This window comes from Suillus bovinus (genome assembly GCF_016758785.1).
Source record: "Suillus bovinus strain UH-Sbo-P2 chromosome Unknown EDB93scaffold_10, whole genome shotgun sequence".
Classification (NCBI taxonomy): Eukaryota; Fungi; Basidiomycota; class Agaricomycetes; order Boletales; family Suillaceae; genus Suillus; species Suillus bovinus.
In genome coordinates this window covers 444,202-456,672 of record NW_024542066.1, presented here as the reverse complement: position 1 = coordinate 456,672, position 12,471 = coordinate 444,202, and the positions used below count along the sequence as shown (strand labels likewise).

The 12,471-nt window shown below is 47.2% G+C and overlaps 7 protein-coding genes across 7 annotated transcripts; 1 reads left to right on the top strand and 6 right to left on the bottom strand.

The window, feature by feature from the left end:
- Positions 1 to 854: 854 nt before the first annotated feature.
- Positions 855 to 2,149, bottom strand: EDB93DRAFT_1128902 (uncharacterized protein). Its single transcript, XM_041448858.1, has 2 exons — positions 1,216 to 2,149; positions 855 to 1,160 (listed from the first exon to the last, which is right to left on the bottom strand). The coding sequence occupies exon 1, from the start codon at positions 2,088 to 2,090 to the stop codon at positions 1,278 to 1,280; it is 813 nt and encodes a 270-aa protein (XP_041310690.1). The 5' UTR covers positions 2,091 to 2,149; the 3' UTR covers positions 855 to 1,160; positions 1,216 to 1,277.
- A 963-nt stretch (positions 2,150 to 3,112) lies between these two features.
- EDB93DRAFT_62271 (uncharacterized protein) lies at positions 3,113 to 4,014 on the bottom strand. Its single transcript, XM_041456897.1, has 4 exons — positions 3,737 to 4,014; positions 3,541 to 3,688; positions 3,395 to 3,484; positions 3,113 to 3,333 (listed from the first exon to the last, which is right to left on the bottom strand). The coding sequence occupies exons 1-4, from the start codon at positions 3,864 to 3,866 to the stop codon at positions 3,279 to 3,281; spliced, it is 423 nt and encodes a 140-aa protein (XP_041310689.1). The 5' UTR covers positions 3,867 to 4,014; the 3' UTR covers positions 3,113 to 3,278.
- Positions 4,015 to 4,277: 263 nt separating this feature from the next.
- EDB93DRAFT_62006 (NADP-dependent oxidoreductase domain-containing protein) lies at positions 4,278 to 6,058 on the bottom strand. Its single transcript, XM_041456886.1, has 6 exons — positions 5,504 to 6,058; positions 5,369 to 5,450; positions 5,090 to 5,314; positions 4,883 to 5,033; positions 4,443 to 4,816; positions 4,278 to 4,389 (listed from the first exon to the last, which is right to left on the bottom strand). The coding sequence occupies exons 1-6, from the start codon at positions 5,734 to 5,736 to the stop codon at positions 4,297 to 4,299; spliced, it is 1,158 nt and encodes a 385-aa protein (XP_041310688.1). The 5' UTR covers positions 5,737 to 6,058; the 3' UTR covers positions 4,278 to 4,296.
- A 358-nt stretch (positions 6,059 to 6,416) lies between these two features.
- EDB93DRAFT_1080276 (NADP-dependent oxidoreductase domain-containing protein) lies at positions 6,417 to 7,860 on the bottom strand (the record flags this gene model as incomplete). The annotated part of the gene is made up of 6 exons (XM_041445522.1): positions 6,417 to 6,509; positions 6,569 to 6,942; positions 7,005 to 7,155; positions 7,212 to 7,436; positions 7,491 to 7,572; positions 7,628 to 7,860. The coding sequence occupies 6 exons, from the start codon at positions 7,858 to 7,860 to the stop codon at positions 6,417 to 6,419; spliced, it is 1,158 nt and encodes a 385-aa protein (XP_041310687.1).
- A 557-nt stretch (positions 7,861 to 8,417) lies between these two features.
- Positions 8,418 to 10,060, bottom strand: EDB93DRAFT_1079873 (vacuolar fusion protein MON1; the record flags this gene model as incomplete). Its single annotated transcript, XM_041445488.1, has 9 exons — positions 8,418 to 8,558; positions 8,609 to 8,720; positions 8,773 to 8,957; positions 9,011 to 9,093; positions 9,127 to 9,342; positions 9,369 to 9,477; positions 9,534 to 9,676; positions 9,733 to 9,847; positions 9,911 to 10,060. 9 exons carry the CDS (start codon positions 10,058 to 10,060, stop codon positions 8,418 to 8,420), a joined length of 1,254 nt encoding a protein of 417 aa, XP_041310686.1.
- A 118-nt stretch (positions 10,061 to 10,178) lies between these two features.
- On the bottom strand, positions 10,179 to 11,109 carry EDB93DRAFT_62171 (uncharacterized protein). The gene is made up of 2 exons (XM_041456891.1): positions 10,451 to 11,109; positions 10,179 to 10,219 (listed from the first exon to the last, which is right to left on the bottom strand). Exon 1 carries the CDS (start codon positions 10,900 to 10,902, stop codon positions 10,528 to 10,530), a length of 375 nt encoding a protein of 124 aa, XP_041310685.1. The 5' UTR covers positions 10,903 to 11,109; the 3' UTR covers positions 10,179 to 10,219; positions 10,451 to 10,527.
- Positions 11,110 to 11,373: 264 nt separating this feature from the next.
- Positions 11,374 to 12,119, top strand: EDB93DRAFT_1080192 (SDHC, cytochrome b subunit of succinate dehydrogenase; the record flags this gene model as incomplete). The annotated part of the gene is made up of 5 exons (XM_041445514.1): positions 11,374 to 11,437; positions 11,490 to 11,529; positions 11,581 to 11,741; positions 11,799 to 11,981; positions 12,034 to 12,119. 5 exons carry the CDS (start codon positions 11,374 to 11,376, stop codon positions 12,117 to 12,119), a joined length of 534 nt encoding a protein of 177 aa, XP_041310684.1.
- Positions 12,120 to 12,471: the final 352 nt, after the last annotated feature.

The following is a 12,471-nucleotide window of genomic DNA, read 5'->3' as shown; positions in this document are numbered from 1 at the left end:
TATGAAACCTCTATTAAGATAACACTTCTGAATCAACTTCTCACCATAGTGCCTGTGACTCGAAACACTGGGTCTCCACGATCAACATTCAGATGGCTTACCTGATGGCAGTACGTTTGACCTGTTGTACGACAATAATTGAACAGGCACTGACCTCCTTAGCCTTCATAGATAGTACATCTTGCTTTAGAGGTGTGTCCTCGCAGCGGTTCTAAATGATTCATCTGGTTTTCTGAATGTAGACAATGTCGAGCGCCCCAAAATGCTGGACTGAGGATACCTTCGCTCAAATCTCAGCAACGAATCTCTAGCAATCCACGGAGACATGCAACGTTACTTGCTGAGAATCGAGTCTAATCGATGATCTTCGGCGTGTAGACCATCATATGTGCCACCTACTAGTAAATTATCGGCTGTCCTTTCTCGGCGTGTCTCCCCATCGCACCCATGATTTGACACGGATGGATTTACGACCTTCAAGGCTCTCAGGCATACAGCGGGCACAATAAATGGGGTTTTCAGGGCCGGGAGTGTGCCTCTATGAACAATGTGATTAACCCGACCACAGGAACGACTGTCGAAAGAATTGAGCTAAACTACCGATGCCTATTTTGACAGCGCACGCCGTGATTATGTAAACCAGGTTCCCAGCCGCGCTTTGCAGGCTTCGGCCATTCCCATGACAGGGCACGGTAATGCTCCTTGTAACATGTTACGCGGCGAACCGAGATGGAGCGAACCCTTCCATTGACTCAGATGTCTAACGACCACCGCATTTGGGACAGATACGGGGTTGATATCATTTTTTTACCTATATAATATTCGGCCCACTGCGTCCCTTACCACTTCTCGAGTGGGTTCGCCAGTACCTAGCTGCTAGCGTCTCATGATTAACGGAGAAAATATAACTAGTACCTGACGTCAAAAATCTGACAACCAGATAGGAGGGTGATTGATCGGTTGTTCTATTGGAAGTACATACACAGTATGTGACACCAGTATTCTAACGAATTTGTGAAAATGCAACAAGCAATGTACAGGAAAGATGGTGCGATAGTAGTTGCTGTGGTAGAAGGGTGACACTTGAGTTCCAAATACGAGAGAGAGAAGCGCTGTGGCTAGGGTATGATAAGGTACTTGATAATACATAGAAGTAAATGCTGTGCGGGACTCGTGAGCGAACTGTTTGACAACAAAAACGGGCATCTAGCTTACCCATATACAGATCATCTTGACAGCCATCACAAAGCAGATCGTTTCGTTTCATGAGTTCATGATTAATCATCGTAGACATTAGCAAACGCGTCGATATCTCCCACACAAGAGATGTGGTCGTTGCCCAGATGACGCTTGAGCGCGTCCCGCCTGCTGAACTCCTTCCCGCATCCTCCGATCATTTGTTTTCCGTTGTGAATGTAGGGAGTTGCGTTGTGCGGAATATTGTACATTGCAGCCGATTCGGCGGGTATACCGCAGCAGACCCACTGTGCGGGTCTCTCGAAGCGCGTATGCGTGCGGATATGTCGTTTAAGGTCAGGGGTACGATGATTGCGCTGGACCCACTTGCAATAGGGACATGCCCAAGGGTTAGATTTATTTGCAAAGTTGGGAGTAGTGCCAGGGACGGCTTGCGCGTTTCGTGGAAGGGGGGCAGCGCGAACTCGTTTTGCGGGAGGCGATACGTATTGGGTCGTGGTATAGGTAGGGACATGGGAAGACACGCTGGAATAACACGTGGAGCGACGACGCTTTTTTGTATTACGCGAAGATGATGGAACATATTCATCATCTGTCTCGTCAGCATCGCTTTGACCGTCGGCATCCTCCTCCAAATCGTGGGGCGCGACAAAAGCGTTGCGCTTGTGGAAGGAACGAGTGGAGCGCGTCACAAATGGCAAAGAGTTGTTTACTGTAGGGAATGCGGGTTGAGGAACAAAGGAAGATTGGGGAGTGGGCTCCATGGTGAGCGCTGGTTGGGACTCCGCGTCGCACTCAAAGTTGAGTGGGGAGTTATAGTTGAGCTCGACGGGGGGGATATAAGGAAGATCCGCGATTGGATGGAGATTGTGGTCCAAACTGTGAACGGGCATAAGATGAATGGCTAGTCATGACATGGACCCTAAACATACAAGTCTGAGGCATTATATTGGATGGGGTCATAACACTGAAAAAGAATCCCATCTGAGTTATCAATGAGTTCGAGCTCCGAACCTGCATCAGAGCCGGAGTCGGATTCGACTTCAGATCGATCATTAGAGTCCAGAGAAGTTATTGAATTTTGAGGCGAAGAGGAGGCTGAAGATGATCCAGATGAAATAACTGAAGGGGGACTTGGGACAGAAGGAACAAAAAATTCTGGTTTGTCTTCTGTATCGAACTCAGCGGTGACTTCGGCAAGCCAAGCCATATGATCCTCCCCATCTTGGGCGCGAAGATTATCGTAGAGAGTCGCCATTGACTGACGACGATAGACGATAGTGGATGACATGGCAAAATAAAACTTGTGCGCAGGAGATTGAGGTAAGGTAGATTTGCACTGGACGTTAACTTGAACGCGTTATATAGATTTCTTTCTTTCATGTCTCAGCTTCGGCTTACCGAACCTCGTTTTGTTCTTTCAAGTAACTCCGACGTTGAACCCTCGTTGAATGTCACATCGAGGCAGCCTCGCTCCAGGGATTGCCCGAATATAGACCCCTAGTGCCCACCCCTTGGTTCTCGGAACAGAACAAAAGGGTCCTCAAAATTGATGCTCGGCTAGATCAAGATAAAATGATTCAACTATGGTGGGAATGTGACTGGTTCGAAGTGGTACGCCCTGGTTGCCACGTGGTTCCTCACAATCGTCGTTGAGAGCAAAACAAAGGGTACAGCCCTTAATCCAAAACTCACGCAGATCGTAAGTGTACTTGATCGTCGATATCTCTTGCAGTAGGATGTAGTACATTCAACTTCCAGGCAGGACCCCCATTGTATCCTGCACAGCAAGTAGAATGATCATGGATCAGAAAACGTCAAAACCTTTTTCGGCTTGACTTCTGAACTCGTGCACTGCAACGTGCAGTCGAGAAAGCGAGACTTCCAGTATGCCTCGTGGGAAATTGTCTGGACCAACAAAGGGTAGTTCTAGCCTCAAGACTTTACCCGAGAGGGTCACCGATAGCTGCTGACAGCAATCTTCGTTAACGCGATTTGAACAAAGGTTATCAAAAAATTGAGAAAATCCGTGTAATGAAGAACAAATCTGGGGTGAAATTACGCTGGAGTACGGTACGGAACTACCGATCTCTCCGCGAGCGAATGCGCTTTCCGAATTGAACAGCGGGACCTCGACTAATAAACAATAATGATCAGACAAAGGACAGGTCTTGTTGGAAATTAAAGCTGTACGTACCCCCGTATTTTCTTCTTGGGTTTCTCCTCATGGACAAACCCTTCTATTGGTTGGTTCTGCCTAAATTTCTCCATGCACCAAAGAATATACCTGTGTTTGTGTATAATGCATTGGAAAGGAACAACATAGGACAAGAAATTACGGACTTCCGGTCTTGGACGCTCAATCCGGCATTCTTCATATCCCATCCTGATGTACGCCAGAACGCCTCCCAGTTGTCTATGGATATTTTAGTCTCTGAAGAACGGCCAATGGCTTTAAGAAAGTCTTGCGGCGTGCATATCTTGCCTGACCCTAAGCTGGTAAGTATAACAAGTAAAAACAAGCATTTAACAATTGGACCTCTTGGATTTGGAACGTCGGCCCTCCGGGGAACATTCACTGTTGTAGCAACTGTTCTGCCCTGAGCATTTTGGATAGAAGGGAATACAGGGCGAGACAATGGAACCTTTGACAACGAAATCCTGAACATCGAGCACGAGCAAGCAGGATGGCAATGGGGACAGCTAGAGAAAGTAGTTTATCCCGAGGCGATCCTAGAAAGGAAAGTTTTCATGAACGTGACATTTGACGCGGCGACCGACGTCACGCTACTACCATGATCAAACAAGAAAACTAACTAGACAACAAAAGACAAAACAACGGAGCTTTAATTCTGTTCCTCACCATGTTCTGAACTTCTGATACTACAATTCGGACGAGAAGCGTCAGAGTGTGTAACGCGTTCCCAAGACATTCCACACAAGTAGCCTCTGCGGAGATGGCCATAAGATCTGCGGCCATATCCATTCAGAAGCTGCTCAAGTGCTGTATACTACCGAATCGTCGGGCTGTGGAATCAGATGCTCACGCATTCAAGTTGTGACACATCAATACATGTGTGAATTATAAGCAGTGCCATACTAATCAACATTTGGAACTATGGCCTTCTCCTGCGGTTGCTTTTTGAAATATGCAGTAGATTGCATTATAAAATTGTATTGCTTGCCGTCACCCTAAATTAGCAGGTCTTAGTAATTTGACAAAACAGAGCGCTGATGTGACTTACAATGATTGTGGAGGGGAAGCCGGGTTCGAAAGGAATGATACTCTCCAAATACTTCATGTGCTCGGGTGTCAGCAAAATTGCCAGGGACTCCAAGTTGGCCTCCAACTGTTCCACCTTTCGCCCACCAATAATCGGGAACACATAGGGCGTCTTTTGCATAAGATATGCAATGGCCACAGCTGTGATGTGCTTCGCACCGACTTCTTTCGCGACCTTCTCCAGCGCTGCGCTCATCGTCCTCTCTGTCTCGTTGCGTTCCCAGTTGGAAGTTGTGAGCATGCGACCTTTTTCTCCCGTCTGTCGGCGACGTTCCTCTTCCTCGTCGGTTCGAAGTTTTCCCCCGGCAAGGACATTCCAAGGGGCAAGCGCAAGACCTATGCATGTGTGAACAAATGTGAATTGAGGCACCAGATAGCGAGTAATTAATAAAGTTGATTTACCTTCGGAGCGGGCCATTGGTATGATATCCCGTTCAAAGTCCCGGAGCATGACGTTCCAAGCACCTTGGTAAATCACAAACGGTGATTTTCCATGATCCCGAGCATACTGATTCGCTTTGGACACGACCCAAGCAGGAGAGTCTGAGATACCCTGCCAGCGATACATGTTAACATATGTTGGCGTCAGCACGGAAACGGGATGCTCACGAGATACAACACTTTCCCTTGTTGCACCAGCACGTGCAGACCGTTCATGACCTCTTCGACGGAGGTGTCCCAGTCCCACCAGTGCACGTATAGAATGTCGATGTACGAAGTCCTCAGCTTCTTCAAACTGGCCTCGACGCTGAGGTGCATTGACTTGATGTTGTTACCGGTATAATGTGCCTTCTGCTTAATGACATCGTTGCCGCGCTGGTAATTAGTCGTGTACTTGAATATATACGCATCAGCATCGGACTATATTAATCGACTAGCAAAAGTCACCTTTGTAGCGATCACGAGCTGGTCACGGATTCCCCGTTCCTCTGCCCACTCTCCAATGATCTCTTCGGAGCTTTGATCTTGGCTGAGAAGGTGTGAAGTGTCAGCGGCAGCCATGAATTACGACACGATACGAACTAGTTGTTAGCAGTGTCGATGAAATTTCCCCCGGCATCGTAGAACGCGTCGAGGAGCTTGTATGAGGATGTCTTGTCCATACTGCCCATCCCAAATTTCTCCCACTTGTCACCGATGCTCATGGCACCGAGCTGTAAGGGCGAAACATGGACGCCGGCATGAGGGGATAATACACGATATCGCGCCAACCTGGATGATGGCTTTGGCACAGGTGCCCAGATCCCAGCAGACATGATGTAGAGTTAAGTGAGGCTGGTGTTGTTAAACCATAGTTTGTCTGAAGGCTGGGGGCGTTTTATACATGTTTTTTCACATAGGCACCTCGTCAGCATCATTGTGTGATCACTGTGATGCCAGGTAAACGCGTCAGCTATTTGAATAAGTTGGAGCCAGCTGATACGTATACCGGCAGATTCGAAGTGATGATAAAGACACGAGCGCTGGTTTGTGATCAAGATGCTGTACTATGACTCACGCGTCGTGAATGTACAAAGTTACATAAGTTTCTGATGGGCCAGATTGGAGAAGAGATCTCATAGTCATAACGAGCATCAACCGGAAAACACTCCACACCAATGAACTTTGATTTTTGAAAAGGGTGTCGCACATTCTAACCTCGCTATACCCCTTTAGTATATTACGTAAACCACTTATTTTCGACGTGAACTTGTGACACCATGGCTGGCGCCAGTACTAAGTACTAAGTATCTGCACTATTTCATTGCTTTCTGAATCGGGTGTTGTGCTCTGATAAGATTTATGGTCCGTGTCAGGGCGATGTAAAAAAAGTGATGTATGCGTTGACAAAACCAGCAGGAGACAAACTGGAATCCATGATGCAAATGTGGCAGGCGAGTTGACAATAGACGGAAAATAAACGGTATTGACTAGAATGTGGATATCTGTTGCCATACTAATCAACATCTGGAACTATGGCCTTCTGATGCGGTTGCTTTTCGAAATATGCAGTAGATTGCATTATAAAATTGTATTGCTTGCCGTCACCCTAAATTATCAGGTCTTAGTAATTTGAATTTGACAAAACAGAGCGCTGATGTGACTTACAATGATTGTGGAGGGGAAGCCGGGTTCGAAAGGAATGATACTCTCCAAATACTTCACGTGCTCGGGTGTCAGCGAAATTGCCAAAGACTCCAGGTTAGCCTCCAACTGCTCCACTTTCCGCCCACCAATGATCGGGAACACATAGGGCGTCTTCTGCATAAGATATGCAATGGCCACAGCTGTGACGTGCTTCGCACCGACTTCTTTTGCGACCTTCTCCAGCGCTGAGCTCATCGCCCTCTCCGTCTCGTTGCGTTCCCAATTAGGATCCAAGAGCCTGCGACCTTTCTCTCCCGTCTGCCGGCGGCGCTCCTCTTCCTCGTCGCTTCGAAGTTTTCCCCCGGCAAGGACATTCCAAGGGGCAAGCGCAAGACCTGTGCGTGGGTGAATGAATGTAAGTCGGGGCATTAGATAGCGAGCAACAAAATTGATCTACCTTCGGAGCGGGCCATGGGTATGATTTCCCGTTCAAAGTCACGGTGCATGACGTTCCAAGCACCTTGGTAAATCACAAACGGTGATTTCCCATGATCCCGAGCATATTGGTTCGCTTTGGACACGACCCAAGCAGGAGAGTCTGAGATACCCTGCCAGTGATACATGTTAACAAATGTGAGTGCCAGCACGGAAACGGGATACTCACGAGATACAGCACTTTCCCTTGTTGCACCAGCACGTGCAGACCGTTCATGACCTCTTCAACGGAGGTGTCCCAGTCCCACCAGTGCACGTATAAGATGTCAATGTATGAAGTTCTCAGCTTCTTCAAGCTGGCCTCGACGCTGAGGTGCATTGACTTGATGTTGTTACCGGTATAATGTGCCTTCTGTCTAATGGCGTCGTTGCCGTGCTGGTAATTAGTCGTGTACTTGAATATATACGCATCAGCATCGAACTATATTAATCGACCAGCAAAAGTCACCTTTGTAGCTATCACGAGCTGGTCACGGATCCCCCGTTCCTCTGCCCACTCTCCGATGATCTCTTCGGAGCTTTGATCTTGGCTGAGAAGGTGCGAAGTGTGTCAGCGGCAGCCATGAATTACGACACGATACGCACTAGTTGTTAGCAGTGTCGATGAAATTTCCCCCGGCATCGTAGAACGCGTCGAGGAGCTTGTATGAGGATGTTTTGTCCATACTGCCCATCCCAAATTTCTCCCACTTGTCACCGATGCTCATGGCACCGAGCTGTAAGGGCGAGACATGGACGCCAGCATGAGGAGATAATGCACGATATCGCGCTAATCCAGACGATGGCTTTGGCACGGGTGCCCAGATCCCAGCAGACATGATTGTAGAGTTGAGGGGGGCAGGTGTTGTTAAACTGCAGTTTGTCTGGAGGGTGGGAGCGTTTTATACGTGTTTTTCACATTGGCACCTCGTCAGCACCATCGTGTGATCACTGTGATGCCAGGTAAACGCGTCAGCTATCTGAGTAAGTTGGAGCAGCCGACGTGTATATACCGGCAGGCCCGGGAAATTTCAGTTGAAGTGAGCTAATATTATGATAAAGATCCAATTGGCGCTCATCGATGCATCCCCGGTTGCGCTACTCATCCTGAACACCTTCGGCGCCAGACACTCCCGGAATGCTTCTTAAGCTTGATCCTCGGTACACATTGGTACTTCCGCTCGTGAATTCCTTAGATAATCGTCACCGTCGTGTTTACCTGCTGGTTGACACCTCAGTTTTGTTCACAAGCGCTGGAAATTTGTCATACTTACGCATTGCAGTAAGTGAAATGCACAAAGAGGTTACATAAGTTTCTGATGAGATCTCATAGTCATAACAAGCATCAACACTCCACACCAATGAATGATAGGGTATCGTTTTCCATCTACTGTAATTAAAAAACTGGGGCATCCCTCAGAAAAAGTTGGCCTTCTTCTTTCTTCACCCATCGAGTAACTGCATTCGCAGCATTGATCACCGCGGCCTTGGGTAACCGCGGCGATAAAACCACATATAGTTCGAACGGCTGCGTTATCTGAAGCAACAAGATCAAACACAAGCGATACTGAGCAGCCAAACACTTACCCAACCCATGACTATTTCCTTCTCTGTACGAATGTATTGCAGCTTGAGGTTTCCCGTTTGCCCAGATTTTGCATGTATAGCGTCATGTACGATCTGGTACAACGTGACAATCCTATTTTCTGTTGTTGAGTACGCTGCAAACGAAGAGTTCTAGGATCGATCACCTTCGCTTCGCATCGAGAGTATCATAAGGCTCCTCGAAAGCCGGTAAGGTAATCTGAACATGTGGCCTGGACTTATAAACAAAGTGTCGTAGTCCAGGTATCCCCAACTGAGAGGCAAAGTAGCGTGTTTTCCCGGAGTCGACAGCTCTGGTCAGCGCATCGAGGGATCCGTCATCGTTCAATTTCTGGGGTCAATGTCAGTGACATAAATTAATTCAAGGTAAATAGTCTAGCACACCTGAGTAACGATGTCGCACCATGCTCGCACAGTCTCGAACTCTCCCCCACCGCTGATGCACACAAGTCCGATGCCAGAATCTTCTATGAGCCTGACTGTGTGTCGTGAAGTGACACCATGGCTGGCGCCAGTGGTATCTGCACTTTCATTGCTTTCGGGTGTTGTGCTCTGATAGGATTTATACTCTGTGTCAGGGCGATGTAAAAAAGTGATGTATGCGTTGACAAAACCAGCAGGGTTGAACTTGGGTAGACAAACTGGAATCCATGATGCAGATGCAGGCGAGTTGACAATAGACGGAGAATAAACGGTATTGACTAGAATGTGTATATCTGCAACAGGTATGTATAAAGGTCACACATCAGGATAAAGAAAGGGCACGTGCCAGCAGGGTGTATTGAATGCTTTTTAGGCCGCACCAATGTTATGACCTGACCCCGTGCAACTAAAATGATGTAGAGGGTATCCTGGAACCAGATTTCCATTAATACTTCAATCTTTGACGTGCAGGGGAAGGTTTGACCTTCATCTTTGAGGTCGGTACCAGTGCTTCAGCAACACGCGCTCGCAAGCTTGGGTCCAATTGTAGACAATTCAAGGAAGAAGTCGCTATTGCAAGGTCGAGTTCTATTCGACCTAACAACGAAAACAAAAATGGTTCAGAACCTATTTGGAGGCAAGATCAAAAAACTACAAGGAACGATAGATATGAATTATCGCACCGTCTAATAACCTACGCAAGTCAAAGTTCGTGCGACGCTCGAAAATGCGTCGCAGTTGGGATGCCGTAACAATGCTTAGTATTTGTAGATGTAGATACTCGAGGTGTGAGCGAGTCTTCCTTGTTCATAATTAATCGCAGTCACGAAGAAATATTCAAAATACAAGGTCACTACTCACGACGGACTCTGGCTCACCCCACGATGATGCGCAGACATAATACAAGGGAGACCGAAGCAGGAAGGTTATTCGCAACTTTCCAGCATTTATACAGCGTAGCTTATCGCCATCGTCAAGGAAGACTGACAAAAGCGCTTGAACTATGCCCATGATAGACGATAAATTCTCAGCGTCTTGCCCATCAGGGCGACTAACCAGTGATGATCATCATTGGACTTCACTAAGTTGGTCAATAGTCTCACCTAGTGAACACAGGCTTTCCAGCGTCGGTGAGTACAAAGTACTCTCGAGGTCTATATTCTTCAAGAGCTGTACCAAATTTGAGACACATGAATATACGAGGACGGGTCTGAAATGGCCGGTCTGGGTGAAGGTCTGTATAGACAGCAGTTCTGTGTCTGCGACCACCAAGTTTAGACGCACGCTCGGCAGGGGTGATAGAGCTACCTATACCTGATCAAAATTGGGGTCCGCCCCAGACATGCACCCAGACCGGCCATATCTTGCACATTCAGGAATGTATGTCATGATATTACTCACTTGTGTCAGCAAACACAGAACTAATTTCTAGAAATTCATCAGTTTTTCGCTTTGCGTCTGCAACACTCTTAGAAGTGCTAGTATGCACTGATCAAGATAAAAATACCTGATTTCTCCCTCTGAACACTCAAAGTCCGCCGTAGATGATCCCGCAGGTTCTTCCTGGATTCTTCACCAGCTACATCATCTATCTGGCCAACTGCAGTGGTATCTTCGCTGTGTGTGGTGTCCACCTCTGGGTCCACCTCGTGGACAAGTATGCCGTCATTCAAATCAAGATTCGTTACAGATGATGCTGAACTTCCAAGAGTCGGAGTGGTCACGTATAGGTGGCCTGTGTTGAAATGGTGATCTTTGAGATTTGAAAGTGACGGAGGAGAGTGTAGTACTGGTGGGATGACCAAATTATGAGCAGGAGATGATGAGGTTGTTTGAGGGTATGCTGAGGTCATGGCGGTCCACAGGCAAAACTGACCGTGTCCGACTCGGAGTCACAGAAACAAACAACTTGAAGCTATTGTTAGTGCTTGACTCAAGCATTGCGCAATGTCTAACACAACCTCAAAGCGCTCTTTGTCGTGGTTGTTTTAACTATTACACATTCCAAAATTCCATCTGTTGTTGACAACTGGCGAGATGCAGAGTCTGTTACTGTGAGCTGCGGGAATATGGCACATTCAGGAATCTACCGGCTACGCAAATTTCAAGTACACTCGATACTGCAATATCTCACTCCACGCAAGTTGCTAGAAATCTAAGTACTATGAGTTATCATCTTTCTCCTGAAATCTATGTGAATATCACAGGGCTTCGCATTCATTGAATCTACTTACTGTCAGTGACCGGGACGGATATTTGTATTTCCCACGATCCGGTTCCGTGTATCACCGTCAGTTTCCACAAAACACTTTTCCACCTTCACCATGATGTCCGCTCGAGTTGGGCTTAGTTCTGCAACGAGAAGAGTAGCGTTCGCTCCAGTCGTTGGTAAGTGCACATCATAATTCATGAAAGCGGTACGATTACATACTTATCACAGGGAGAAACCAAATTGTTTTGCGTACCCTGATTCCCAAGCGGTAGGGGATAATTGTCGTGGTTCTGAGCTATCATGACTGAATGCACTTTAGTGGTGTGCAGATACAGTCTCTCCCTCCATCAGCTTCGGAAGAAATTCTGAATGCTCAGCGTCTCAAACGCCCCTCCAGCCCTCATTTCACGATCTACCAGCCTCAGCTGACATGGTTTAGCTCGATTGCAAACCGTGTAACCGGCGGGGCACTCAGCGCGCGTATGTCTCAATTCCTTACAAATTACTGAAATATAGCATAATCGTGATATCATATAGTCCTCTACGGCTTCTCGTTGGCATACCTCGTCGCTCCGGGGACTTTCGATAGCGCTCACATCGTCGAGTTCGTTGCTGGGCTCCCAGACTATGTGAAGTACACCGGCAAGCTTATTCTTGCTGCACCTTTCACTTTCCACTTCTGGAATGGTCTCCGACACTTGAGCTGGGACATGGGTAAATGTATGTCGCCGATGTTTTGTCTCGTTGATCATTACTCACGTAGCTCTCAAAGTTTTGAGTCTCAAGGGGGCATATAAAGCTGGTTATGCTGTTTTAGGAGCCACGGCTATATCTACGGTCGCATTGGTTTTGATGTAAAAGTCCTGTTTCAACTATTGGCAAGTCACTTGATCGTCAAATTCAAGAAAGCAGCGTGCCCAAAATCTTGAGTCTTTGTGATCGGTCGTAATAATTGTATTGCATACCGTGATAGTTTGCCACCCACATTCGGGACTCGAGTTGAAAGTATGATGAATTCGCCATTATCTGAGAGCAAATGCATGGTAGTAGGTTAGAAGCTCGGCTTACGCTGCTCCTGTCTGATGTTACTAACTGGTTTAAAATTAAGCCTCGCATGATATGCCTGTTTACAGGATAGCTGGAGCCACGCATAGCTCTCATGGTGGGGGCCATTATAGCTTTTAACTCTAATCATGTCCCTGGCCGTTCG

Bases quoted from the DNA above. Each gene is read 5' to 3' on its own strand.
- EDB93DRAFT_62271 (XM_041456897.1), bottom strand. From the start codon at position 3,866: ATGTTCAGGATTTCGTTGTCAAAGGTTCCATTGTCTCGCCCTGTATTC. The intron at 3,689-3,736 runs GTCCAATTGTTA...TTACCAGCTTAG, and splicing joins CGACGTTCCAAATCCAAGAG to GGTCAGGCAAGATATGCACG. The intron at 3,485-3,540 runs GTCCGTAATTTC...ACACAAACACAG, and splicing joins TTGAGCGTCCAAGACCGGAA to GTATATTCTTTGGTGCATGG.
- EDB93DRAFT_62171 (XM_041456891.1), bottom strand. From the start codon at position 10,902: ATGACCTCAGCATACCCTCAAACAACCTCATCATCTCCTGCTCATAAT.
- EDB93DRAFT_62006 (XM_041456886.1), bottom strand. From the start codon at position 5,736: ATGTCTGCTGGGATCTGGGCACCTGTGCCAAAGCCATCATCCAGGTTG. The intron at 5,315-5,368 runs GTGACTTTTGCT...TATATATTCAAG, and splicing joins AGCTCGTGATCGCTACAAAG to TACACGACTAATTACCAGCG. The intron at 4,817-4,882 runs GTAAATCAACTT...ACACATGCATAG, and splicing joins ACCAATGGCCCGCTCCGAAG to GTCTTGCGCTTGCCCCTTGG.
- EDB93DRAFT_1128902 (XM_041448858.1), bottom strand. From the start codon at position 2,090: ATGCCCGTTCACAGTTTGGACCACAATCTCCATCCAATCGCGGATCTT.